The sequence below is a fragment of the Eurytemora carolleeae genome, unplaced genomic scaffold (genome assembly GCF_000591075.1).
Source record: "Eurytemora carolleeae unplaced genomic scaffold, Eaff_2.0 scaffold1628, whole genome shotgun sequence".
NCBI lineage: Eukaryota > Metazoa > Arthropoda > Copepoda > Calanoida > Temoridae > Eurytemora > Eurytemora carolleeae.
Window position 1 is genome coordinate 1 of NW_019397516.1, and position 13,517 is coordinate 13,517.

Consider the following 13,517-nt stretch of genomic DNA (forward strand, 5'->3'; position numbering starts at 1 on the left):
ATGACGAAATTAGTAAATTAGTATTCATTTATTATTAAGGGACATTTAAAGTGCTTTTACTTGTTAATTACGGCAAAATGCTAAAATCAGAAAAGGTCATTTATACAAAATAAAATGGCCAGTGCAAGCTCAATTTGAGGAAAGTTGTAAGCGAGGTAAATCAAACATTAATTTAAGATCTGGAGTAAAAATGTGAAAGATTCACGTATATTACGTACATTCATTTTTGCTTTACAAACTATTTTTCTCCTAAAATTTAATTAGTGCCCCACGATTCAAAACCTTAGCTTTTATGACCCTTGAACCTATCATACGATTTAAGGCTCAAATTAAAGTTATGTAAGTGTATGTATTAATTCTAGTGTGTTGAATATCAACCTATTAAGTGAAAGGAATCTGTGACTGCACAATTTAAAGTTTTCATGTTTATTGGACTTAAATATAACTTGAGTCTAGAAGTTGCTGAGTATATTACAGTTTTATGGATGCCACTGTATTAGAGGCTGGAAGAGGACGTTGAGGATAAAGAAAAAAAGGTGATGAACCTCGCTAACATCGGGTTTGAGACGAGGATACGCCAGGAGGAGATTATGAGCGAGGCGCTTGCCAAGGATTTAAAAAATATGTGGATGGATATAGATACAGGTAGGAATTTCTTCATATTTATATTTGAAACCCTATGGTTTAAGTTTTTTGTATTTTCCGTTCTACAAGGTTCTTTTTGATACGGATCCAGGTGATGAATGTTATCATCTAGTTCTTCTAATGTAGTGCACCCAACTACAATTTTCCAATTGTCTTCTTTTATCGCAGTTTTTTTTTCTGTCGAAGCTTGGTTTATTAAAAGTGACTTTGTGAGGTTAATTTGTTGATTCTTCAAATGTGGTTTTTGAAAGCAAACATTTTTTCGAAATTAAGATAATAAGTTGCAAACTTTAACCCAAATAATAAATGTACAACAAATTTTCCTCTAAATTAGTTTTTTTTATTTTTTTATTTTGATAATGTTTAAATTCTTTCTCATCTTCTGGGTTTATACACCTGCAAGTTACTGTTTAAAAAACTGCAATTGCAAATATTCAATTTGTAAACGGTTAAACATGCATAACTCATATTCTTAAAAGGTACAATGGTAAATCGTTATAATCGGAGGGTTAATATTACGCTTTCACTCCCTTTAACTACTTTATTTCTACTTTCTAGAAAAGATTGGTGAGAACTTATCTGACAAGAAATCAATTCTTACATCAAGGAATCTGGAAATTACAGAATCTTTACTTGGTGTTAGTGTGAACTCAGTTCAGGTTGGTTACAATCTCATGCCAATTAATGATAATTTAATTCTTAATAATATTGCATTGGTTTAAACTACAGATTTTTGGGTTGAGAGCAAACAGGTTTGTTACGATGTATTATTGGTTGAAATTTCGTCACTTGGATTTGCATCCTCAATATTTTTGCGGATCAGGATCCACGGAGCAAAAATGTTGCGGATCTAGATTTTAAGCACTGAGTATATACCACATTCCTTAATTACAGTGTGTTCGAAATGTGACCTCGACCTCTGTATACTAGGGATGTATATTTTCTTTAAAAATCATCCCCTCCCCTATGAAATATTTTAAAGAATTACCGGGGGGGGGGGGGGGGTTAAACTATACACCCCTGCTTATGTGTTCTTAGTCTGCACTCTGCATCCCAACTGTGCGTCCCCATGTGTACTTTCATCATCCTTAAAAATCGTTACCAAAAAAAGTTAAATTATCATAAGAAAATAATCTGTAATCTCCGATAATAATAATAATAATAATCACTGTCAATGACTGTCTTCCATGGACCCTTCTGTACACTCTCAAGATTCCTAATGATCCTGTCGGTACCATTAGTAACCATTTTTCGAGATGTCCAAGATGGTGTTTTGAGATTGAATGATGAGTGATGTGACACTGTATTGAGTAGACCTTGAATTTGACTACCTTGTTCCATTATCCAGTTTACCCATTGTGTTCTCATTTTATTAGTTGATTTCTGCATAGCATTTTTTCCTAATAAGTCTTAGTTACTTGTTATATATATATATATATATATATATATAAATATATACAGTCCATAATGTCCATAATACCCTAAAATAGGGTCCTTGGAGACATTACAACATAAACATAAACAATAGTACATTATTTAGACGAGATCTTTAATGAAAGATGAAAATGATCTAAAGAGAAGTTGGATTGTTCATTCTACACCGTCAAGTAAGATTTTTCCCTGTAAAATTCTTTCAATAGATTTTGTTGCGAAACTATTCTTCTAAATATTTTGCAAACACCTGATACGAACTAAAGTTCTGATAACATAGTGTCGTGGTCTTCGTCAAGTATTTTTGGAAAAATATAATTTCTAATTCTTTTTATTTAGTGCAATATTCTTCGTTTGAAAATTAAATAATTGTGGATAATTTTTTATATTTTCGAACCCAATTTTTGTTAGAAGAACTATTATTTTTAAATATTTAGTTCAACATCCTGAGATCAAATTAAAGACTTCATTTACTACTCTGGACTCTTACGGTGAAAAGGTAGAAAGACTGATAATTTTTTTAAATGATAAAAATCTCATGGGTTTATTTTCGTGCCAGATTTTAAATATACTATTTGAGGCAGAATTGTGTTTCTAAACTGGTCGTTATTCCGACGTTAGATTTATATTTTGTAAAAATAAATAGCCTTGATCTACAAGAAGGAATCGTGGACATTCTTCTTGAATTGAATTGATTAAATATAGAAAGATTTTTGCGTTTGTGTTGGTTGGATTAGTTAGGGAGGGGTCAGCTTTATTAAGGTAGTGATGGGGTCAGATTTGTGGTTGGAATGGATGGGATATGAATTGATTTTTTGGTTGGTTAACATAGGTGGATTTTTGACTGGTATAGATTTGATAGTTGGCTGGTGGGGGTTAAATTGAGGTTGGGCAGGGGTTTGACTTGTATGATGGTTGGATGGTCATGCTTGGTTTAAATGAATTGATGAATATTTGTTAAAAAGAATAAGGGTTGGTTTGTTTAGACAAGTATGCCAACTGTATTCGGAGTTAAGTTCCGTCTGGAGGGACTAGATAGTTCAGAACTCAGTACACCAATGGAAATCTGTCAAGAGGACAGCGATATTCAGGTGTAAGGGATTTTTCAAGAAATATAAATTCATGAGATTTAAAAAAAAATTTTAGTAATCTTTCTGTTCCGTCTGAAAATTGGCAACTCAAGCAAAAAACAACGGATCAGGGGGTCTTACCTCCCCCCCCCCCTGTCTTAAGCTGACTTAAACTAGGCGACAAAAAACTTTCCTTAACTTGAAAATAATAACAGTAATTTAACTTCAAGATTTGAAAAACCTGTTTTAGATCCCCACAAATTATTTTAGTATAGCCGTAGGCCAATTAAAAGCTTCATTTTTTTATGGGTTCCTCATTTAAAAATCCATGATGAATTTTGAAGTTTTATTATTCACAAAGCTTCTAAATACGCTGGGATATGGGATATTCTTTTTTCTTGAATACTTTTTCTGTGGTTTCTTTTAAATGTGATTTGTGCTGCACAGGCATTGAAGAAAATTTTAATATTTTCGTTGTTACTTAGGTGGGTTCTTCAGACTGGGGGGGGGGGCTTTCAGATCTCACCTCTGATACTTGGATATCCAAGGTTTAAATGATAATGTTTTCAAACGTATATTTAGCGCTAAAAATCACTTAAAGTTATGTCTACAGTCCCTTTAATTGTTGACAAATTTCAGCTGTTCACACGTATTCTTCGAGAATATATTCACAAGAAGACTTTACGCGATCAATTTATTGAAGAAGTGCTGAGGAAAGAAACCAATGTAACCTTAAAGGTAGATTTATAATTTAATTAGTTTTATAGAAAATCCATGACATTGCCTTCCATGGGGTGGCTGACTTGATAAATAATGACTCAATATTTTGTCTACAATTGCTCAAATAATTATTTATGACAGTATGATATTTTTACAAGCAAAGTTTCAATCAAAGTCAGTTATAATAGTATTCTATTATATTTGTTATTTCTACTTTTTTAAAATTAATTTTATTATCTGTCGGTGAAACCCTTTTAACTGTTTTTAAATATTGATTATTTTTCATTTAAAAAATGATGTAACTTTTGAAATCTAGACTAGTTTAAGTTATAGTTATCATGGAATAGAAAACTTTCGGTTTATCAGGATTTCCTGTATTCAAAACTGTTCAAATAACTATTGCATAACGCAGGTTTTTTCTCTAAATAGTAAATTCTAATTATAAACATCTATCGAATAATATTTTTAATGTGATCTATTACTCAGAACTTTTGTTTTAAATGACGTTGATTTAAACTTTATATAGCGACCGACCCGAGAAAAATTATAGCACTCATTTTTGCGAAACCTAAAAGACAGATAAAGATATCAAGATGTAATTATTTTATCCCTCAAACCAGAAATTATAAATTTCTGAAAGGAATAACAAAATTAAAAGTTCTGACATTTTCCTTCTTAAAATCAATCATCAGACCAGAACCATTTTATTTTAGACCGGCACAGGGAAACTTCTAGAATACCGATCTGAAGTGAACTCTCTGCTGTTCCACTTGTGTCTTAATTTAGACTTTAAACCTTCAACAATGGGTAATTCCTAAATAAATCATATTTCTTAGTCAAATCTTAAATCTAATTTTATTTTAGTTTAAAAATATTCTGTAAAGAAAAATTAATAATTTCTACATGAAAAAATCATAAGAAAAAAACAGACTTTTTAAAAATTACATATCCATGATTCTTTATTTTATTGGTTTGCGCTAATTTTTTCTCTTAAAAAAATTGACTTATGATTTCAATTTAAACAAATAAAGTACGAGATTTTTAGAGTCTTTAAAACACGTGTTATGAATTTCTTCATCTCGAATAGACTACTAAATTTCATTTAGCCTGCAATTAAAATATAATGCACCAGTAGTTTTCTGCCTATAATTTACATGTTTTCCGACATAAATGTGTTGATTTCCGACATAAATGTGTTGATAGATTATATTTCAGGTTGGAAAATATCCTGGGTGTGTAAGGTAACATGTTATCTGATCTCTCCAGGGGTGTATATTTGTAATAAATACAGAGGCCTTTAGTAACTTAGATAAATTAAGTTGTACATTGTCCACAGATCTAAATGCACTCGTTAGTAAATAGGCAAATCATTTATTGCGATTAACCCAACCTATATACATATATATATATATAAATAACTCCATCAAATCAATATTGTGATTAGCTTAACTACGTTATATATAACGACGCATAACTTGTTATTGCGTCTGTTAAAACTTATGAGAATGAGAATGAGAATGAGAATGAGAATGAGAATGAGAATGAGAATGAGAATGAGAATGAGAATGAGAATGAGAATGAGAATGAGAATGAAATCTTTAATCTAGAACCTAACTATCCTCAGTTGGTATAGACTCCGCTTTGATTACGGTGATAGAGTAATTGTTCCTTGTTTTAACGAATGAGTTGAGGAGATCGCGCCCATTGGTTCGGCATTGATAGTTTACAAGCTAGTGTCCGTGTTGACATCGATAGCTGACGAGATCGTGCCCATGGTATTTCAAGAGTTTGTGTCAGGGTGTTGACATTGATAGCAAAGGGAAACTGAGTTGTACCTGGATAGATATGGTTTTGAGAACCCCTTATTTAGTAGGGCGTTTACTTAATATTTCTTGAAAAATAATTCCCCCCACTCCTTTCGAAAACAGATTTTTCTCTAGAAGTATTTTTTTTCATTGAATGCGGGAAAATAAATAAAATGTATCAAGAGGAGTGAATAAATTGCGTTATGATGTTTAATTTTTTATTTTACCTCCAGATTATTAAATTCTTAAAAATATACACCCCTGATTTTATCACATCGCTACAAAGCTTATTTCTTACAGTATACAGTATACATGTATTCTGCACAGTGTTAAGGATCCATTACGATTTGTCACGAATCTGGATTCCTTTGTTGCTAAAAGTTGATCGAGATCAATCTCATAATGTTAAAAATCAATTAATACTAAAAAAGTCTCCTTAGGTCGGAACTTTTATGTGAAGTATCGTTAATGTTAATATCTTGATCTCGATATCCAATGTGGGAAGCTTTAAATGAGCATAAATGCTTGATAACTTCACTTACGTTATCCCTGCAAGGTATCACTACCAGGGATATAGAAAAGATCAAATTAATCCGCAGGTCTGCCTAAAATGGAGATCAACACTTGATCCCAAGGTTCATCTTACAAAAGTCTCTCATACAAATTACGGCACATTTTTCTTCCTTATTTCAAATCTTCGAAATGTTTTAGCGTAATTTAAAATATAAAGTATAAAACTTAATTGACCGAGTTTATCAATATGTTTTCAGTTAACATTTAACATTTGTTTATTATTTGATTAAGCAATTTTTCAAAATTTAAAATAAATATTTGTCCTCTCCCTAAGCACTGTAGTTTTTTTTAAAGTTTTAATAATCTCTAAATGTGATATCATCAATTGTTTCAGTTCACTGAAACCGGAAAACGTTTAGCAATCAGCTGTAATCTTCCGGAAACTTTGATTACCAAGGGAACGGAAAAGGTAATTATCTGTTATCTAGCTGAAACTTTGATTACCAAGGGAACTTACAAGGTAATCATCTGTAATAAGTTAGAAATTTTGATAACGAAGGGAACTTACAAGGTAATCATCTGTAATTAACCTGAGATTTTAATTACAAAGAGAACTTGCAACTTATCTGTAATTTACCTAAAACTCTGATAACAAAAAGAACTTACAAGGTAACTTTTGTAATTGACCTGAAATTTTGATTACAAGGGGAACTTACAAGTTAATTATCTGTAATCAACCTGAAACCAAGGGTATTTACAAGGTAATCATCTTTAATTTACCTGAAACTTTGATTACAAAGGGAACTTAGGTCACTATTTGTAATCTACCTGAAACTTTGATTACAAAGGGAACTTAGGTTACCATTTGTAATCTACCTGAAGCTTTTATAAAAAGGAAATTAAAAGGTAATTATCTGAAATCTTCCTAAAACTTTGATTTCAAAGGAAACTTACTGAAAGATCATCTGTAATCTACCTGAAACTTTGATTACATAGGTAATCAGCTCAACAACATCTGACAAACTGCTTTTACTTTCCAAGAAACCATATAGATTCTTTTTCCTAAAAACAGCTGATGCGAAAGCTTAAGTCGTGACGCTGTTCAGACATATATTTTTTGAATATTTTTTTTAAAGGATTGGACACCTGAGTATGCCATGGAGACCTTAGGGAAGCTATCACACTTGTATACAGAAACACCAAGCAAATCTCAGGCATGAACCATATCTTAATTTTTAGATAAAAAGTAAGATTGGGGGAGGGCGTGTATTTTTTTGTATTTAACTTTTTCGATCCTTTGATGAAATTCATGATTGAGATTGAAAATATCATTTTCACGTTGGAAAAAAATGGTTAAATTAGATTTCTTAAAAATAAAAAAGTTCATAGGCCAAAAGATGAAAATCTTATTAAATATCTGAAATCTTGATGGATGATTGATTATGATGATAATTGAGTTTGGTTTATTTAGAACACAGCTGTTTCCTCATTATCAACTCCTTTAAGTGGACAGCACCCTAGACCTCCTAAACGTCGTCTTAACTAGGAACTTTAACCTAAGGAACGTCGATTTAACCGGAAGTTCAGACCAACCAAACTACAACTGAATAAGGAGTTTGGACTTCATGTCAACAAATACATATCTATTTTCTATTAAAGCATTTTCTATATTTGATATTTCAGTGCAACATATTACTACTTATATTTTTCAATATTTTTATTTTCAGAAAGTTTAAGCAAGATGCCAAGACAGGCCGGGGATAAACGGCCTCGTCTTGATGAAGATGGAGATCAAGAGGTATTGATATATACTACAGGGTTACCCAAAAGGATGAGACTGCCAAGACGACTTAAGAATATGCCGTCTTTTAAGGATAAATTCAGTCTTCTGTCCATTTCAATTTAATTTTAATTTTGCAAATAAAGAAACAAGTTTACAATTCTAGAAAACCAGTATTAAAAGTACACACAGTATAATTTCCGTACAGTCGTCTCGGAAGTCTCATCCTTTGTGGTTAACTCTGTTGTTTAGATTGAAAGTATCCTACTTACTTGCCTTTTAAGGGATAAATCTGAGCATGCATTGACCCCAAAAAGGCCTAAAACTTGGATACCTCCAAAATCATGCACCAAAAACATATTTTTCGAAGACATACGGAAATATCAAAGCGTCGCACGAAGTCAACCTTTTGGGTCTTTTTAAAGCACAGTTCCCATATAAAAACATTTTAACCAATATTTCAAATTTTCTTCTCTTTTTTATCAAGTCATTTTGCAGGTTGAAGGATTTGATCCTGCCGAATATTATCGTCAGCAGCAGCAGCAGATGCTTCTCCAGGCTAGCCAGCATGTCGAGCAGACAAGGGACGAGATTCAGAGGGTTCAGGAGCAGGTAATTTTAAGAACCGGTTATATATTTGATTTCGCGCATTTCAAGATGCCAAAAAATGGGCGAAATTAAATAGGAAACCGGTTTTTAAATTATTTCGCAGAGTATTGATTTTTTTGCTGGCTCCCTTAATATTTTTCGCGGTGAGAAAGGCTGTAATTCTGATGTCGAAAATCAAGTGGTTTTTAAATTCATTTCATTCCTGTACTTGTGCAAACAGAATCTGTTTTGATTCTAGATAAATGGACCACTGACCCAGTTTAAGTTCTACATATTTATTTTTTCTGAAAAAATAAAAAATGTCTGGAATATTTTCTGCTTTTTCATACGATTTGATGGTTGATGGTTTATTATGCTGCCGAAACCTTTTAGGCGGATGAGGTCGTTGATACAGGGCGGAGAGCTCGACGCTCCGCCGCGACTGCTGCTAATGTGGCGATGTCCTACCTAACCGAGACAGAGGAGCAGATTGATAGTGTTTACTTTGGTACAAGGAAGATGGCAGCACCCGTGGTAAGTGTGTATTTTTTTTAGAACCGGGAACTTCTGAAAAAAACATAATCTTCATAAACTTAAATCAAACTTTTTAGTTAATGATTTTTGCTCATGTGGTGTAAATATCCGAATACAATATTAGTCCAATGTCTTAACGTTGACCGCCAAGGAACGGGTTTAAAGTAGGTTTGGGGGTAAAATAAATGTATTCGATTGAGTTTAACTTATTCGGATTGAGTCCTCTAGATTTTTAAAGTTCTAATTTTAGATGAGAAAAAGAAATCCTCATTTTTATCGTTTTCTTCATCTGTTTTAGTTTTCAAATTTTTTAGCCTATTCGTGATGACACCTTCCAGGCACCACTAGCTCCTGCACCTAAAGCGAAACCGCGTGCAACTCCAGTTCCTCGTGCACCTCGAGGACCCAGGGGAGGCGGTGTATCCGGCAGGTTCGTAATCTTTTGATTTTAAGTGTTGTAATTTAATAAATCAGGGTTGTATATTTTCCAGATTTAACCCCCGCACCCCGGGTGGGGGGTTGATTTTTGATGATTTGGGATAAAACTGAAAAATTGAAAAATTAACATCGAAAGGCAACGTTTTTTATTCTTTTTGATACTTTTTCTGGGGTGTATAAAATTATTTTTTAAACCCACCCCCTCGAGATTAAATAAGGCTTGTTATCCTCCTGTAATTAATCTCCAGATTAATTAACCGATCGGGATTAAGGATATTCCATTCTAAAGTTTTCAGATCTGGTAAATTTTTAGGCTGGTGAAAAAAGGAAAAAAAGAAAAGAAAAAACTTTAACTTTTTTTTCAAGACAAATTTAGATTACATGTTAAGGGGACGAGGAGGAGCAAAGGCACGGCCTCGCCGAGACTGGGGAGGGGAGGATGATGAGGACGAGGAAGATTATCAACCTGTTGTCGCAGGACGAGGGAGAGGACGACCTCAAGCTGGAGGACGGAGACCGGCTATGCCGCAGGTAAATCCAATCAAATGGTTGATTTCCAGAGGTCTACAATCCGTTTGTGATTATCCTTTACATTTGGTTTAATTTTTAGTAAACATTAAATTGAATAAGAACATATGTATGCAAGTTTGTTGTTCTGTCCTTTTATTTTTAGTTTTTGGAAATTAACACTTTAAAAAGATCAGCTCTTTAAGCAAGATTTGAGTATTTGAACTAACCAGGACTGTTTTAACTACATCCTCTTGGCCACCGGTCAGAAAAAATTTAAGGGGTAGTTTGAGATCTCGGCGGCACTAGAGAAATAGTCAAACTCTCTTTAGTTAGTTAGGCAAGTCTTACTTCCAGACACGTTTGGTTCAATACTTGCATTAGCTACATCGTCTAACCGATTATTCATCACATCCTGCCTTGATCGGACTTCAACTATCTCCTTATGCAATTCTGATATAGCTTTAAGTATTCTAACATTTGAGTTGTATAAGGTTTCTGATTTCTCCAATAGCTGCCTTAACTGTATCTCCGGCTCCGACGGTTTTCTCATCTGGGTTTTAACTGGTCGGGCTGGGGCGATGACGAGGTCACTAGGCTCAACCTCCATTGACTTGGGTTCCCTTGGTCCATCAACTACCGGTCCACCCCGTTCCTTAACCACATTGAATACACCAACCACCTTCTCTTTAAGTTCATCAGAAAACATAGTTTCCATAACTACTCCTGTTTCTATAAGCTGAACCATTATGTCCCCCATCTTCTGGCTTGAATCTAAACTCGGCAATAAATCCCTGAACTCCCCGTATTGACTACAATACTTTTTCAAGTGTAGCACTCTATCATCCAGCCTAGCAGGTAATTGAACGCCCCCAAAAACCAGCTTATTTGAGTCCACCACTTGTCCCAAAAACTGAACATCGCCTTCAGACCCATGTAAGATATAAGAAGCCTTGAGCTCATCCCCATTCTTCGCCATGATAAAATAGAATTGTCTCAGCTCCATATCAAAAATTAAACTGACTCAATATGCGGAAGTAACTGTTTTCCCAGCTTACAATAGTTACATGTGATCATTTATGTACCAACTATCTCGGCATTGCAGTACAGTACAGACGACTCGATTAATTGATTGGATTCTATTTCCGGGACGACCTTAAAAAACAAACCCTTGCTTATACCTTAATTATTACACACGACTTATTTCTTTGTTTTGTGTGTTTAATGCCATCGAAATCATAGCAATTTGTTAGTTACCCCTACAAACATTTTAACCATTCATTTAAAATATTAACTCCCACATTTGAATACTAGAAACTAATTAAAAGGTTTAGCCATGAGCGCCATATATTCTAGTCATTACATTAAATAAAAGCTAAACATTTCTATCGTCATCATATCATAATTTAATTAACATATCCCTTGTTAAACACATATTAAAACCTATAATATATTTTAACAAACGATAGAAAGATAAACTCTTCAAATTATAATTCCAAGCACAAAACTATATACCCATTAAATCTTTTAGGCTATATAAGACCTAAGCTTGTACTGCCATTAAAATAAAACTATATATTTATAATCAAAATGCAACAATTTGATTTTTAAATTTTGAGTATGTAAATAATTTTTATCTCTAATCATTTATTAAAAAGCACAAAAATATCATAATGAAAATCAAAAGACTCAAAATTATATATTTGTCGTAAGCCTGTGTACTATACCTATATATTTATAATCAAAATGCAGCAATTCGATTTTTAAGGCACAAAAATATCATAAACATAAATCAAAAGATTAGAAAACATATATTTGTAGTAAGCTGGTGTACATTAAAATCATTACTTATATTCATTTAAACACAACCATAATTTTAATCTTAATCATAATTTTTCATTTATTTATTTGTCGTAAGCGTGTCTACATTAAAATCATTACTTATACCCATTTAAACATAACCATAATCTTAATCTTAATTATAAATACTGATTACTGTTTTGCTGAGTATTAAATTATCCCACCAGTATAAAAAAACTAAAGATTGAATCATTCTACATTCCAAGACAAAATACTTCCATGAATAATTATGCCACTTAGCTGATTTAATATCAAGCCTAATTATAAATCGAAACAAATGATAAGTCATCCCATAAACTCGAACTGTACAAACAAATCTCATGTGTAATTATGTCATACAGAGCATGAATTGTTTCCGCTAATGAAGCATGAACTGTTTCCACTAGTTTAAACGGATTAAAGATAAATTTAAATATTAACACTACGTCAAAATTAAATGGATCACAACTGACAGGCAATTAAATGCTTAGTTATGTAAGACCCTTCAATATTTAGTTACTTCAAATAAAGTATGACATGTTTAAGCTAACCAAATTTAAATGTAAATAATGTTAAAAGCTGATATATCAAAAAGCTAAAATACATAAGACAATCAACTAAATGTTTGGATAACCCTGATAAGGCCTATTTACAGAACTTCTACATATGAAACAAAAATGTTTAAGGCCATGCTTCACGGTCTGGTCAGTAACTTAACACATAGCTGTCATATTTTAGCATTACATGTCATGCAATAATGTGACTTCATAGCCGTAATTGCGAAACTTTGCTTAGCATCATAGCCATAACTTCACACTCTGAAATACAATATAATTAAAAAATAAGTAATGAACAAACAAACGTTTATATGCATTAAAAATCGAAAATATAAACAAAATTTTCTTTTTTTTTTTTTTTTTAAAAAAACCATGTTAATATCCCCTATCCAGTTGTTTTAAACAATTAACTAATAAACATTCACTTACATATAAAAAATAGTTATACGATAAAATTCCATAATTAAGGACAGCAGGTAAAAGATAACAAATTGTAACCCCTCACTAATTTAATCCTTCACCCAATTTAATCAATCTTTAATTTATATTCATAAGTAGGGTACCTTACCACGCACCCTACCCTACCTTTGTCCACAGTCCCCAGAGTCCCTCCACACAACCCTTATCCTCCTGGTTCTTTATTTCCGGTCCATGCTCGGACAGATTCTTGTCACATATACATACATATATATTATACTTGTTGATCAGGCGGAGGATGAGAATAGTTTGTACTTTATTGTGCGCACAGGAAGATCTTCCCTTCAACAAACAGACAGACAGACAATACATATATATTATACTTGTTGATCAGGCGGAGGATGAGAATAGTCTGTACTTTATTGTGCGCACAGGAAGATCTTCTCTTCAACAAACAGTTGACGATTGGATAGAAGAGTATAAGGTTAGTTTAAGTCAATTTTGACGATATGAAATTTTTTTTTTCGAATAAAACCAGGCAAATCTCTCATTTTATGATTCCTAAAAATTATAATTATTATTTCGGGCATTTTCTCTCTATCAAATTTACCGATTTTTGTTCGTGAATTTTGGAATATTCTAATTCTAATCTAGCTATCCATAAACTATCCCT

At 32.6% G+C, this 13,517-nt stretch overlaps 2 protein-coding genes across 2 annotated transcripts in view; both read left to right on the forward strand.

The window, feature by feature from the left end:
• Positions 1 to 500: 500 nt before the first annotated feature.
• On the forward strand, positions 501 to 7,749 carry LOC111714695 (uncharacterized; the record flags this gene model as incomplete). Its single annotated transcript, XM_023489848.1, is given in 11 exon segments — positions 501 to 645; positions 1,204 to 1,304; positions 2,186 to 2,252; positions 2,514 to 2,575; positions 3,063 to 3,167; positions 3,786 to 3,884; positions 4,580 to 4,673; positions 5,082 to 5,107; positions 6,579 to 6,653; positions 7,321 to 7,398; positions 7,656 to 7,749. Coding segments are annotated over 11 exon segments (927 nt in total), but the record flags the coding sequence as incomplete, so codon positions are not given.
• A 151-nt stretch (positions 7,750 to 7,900) lies between these two features.
• The window catches only part of LOC111714697 (cohesin subunit SA-1-like), a 33,914-nt gene continuing 28,297 nt past the window's right edge, over positions 7,901 to 13,517 (forward strand). Inside the window, 6 exon segments of the mRNA XM_023489850.1 lie at positions 7,901 to 7,982; positions 8,463 to 8,576; positions 8,946 to 9,086; positions 9,401 to 9,516; positions 9,914 to 10,055; positions 13,239 to 13,328. Of these exon segments, the coding sequence (XP_023345618.1) occupies positions 7,926 to 7,982; positions 8,463 to 8,576; positions 8,946 to 9,086; positions 9,401 to 9,516; positions 9,914 to 10,055; positions 13,239 to 13,328 (660 nt within the window). The 5' untranslated portion in view covers positions 7,901 to 7,925.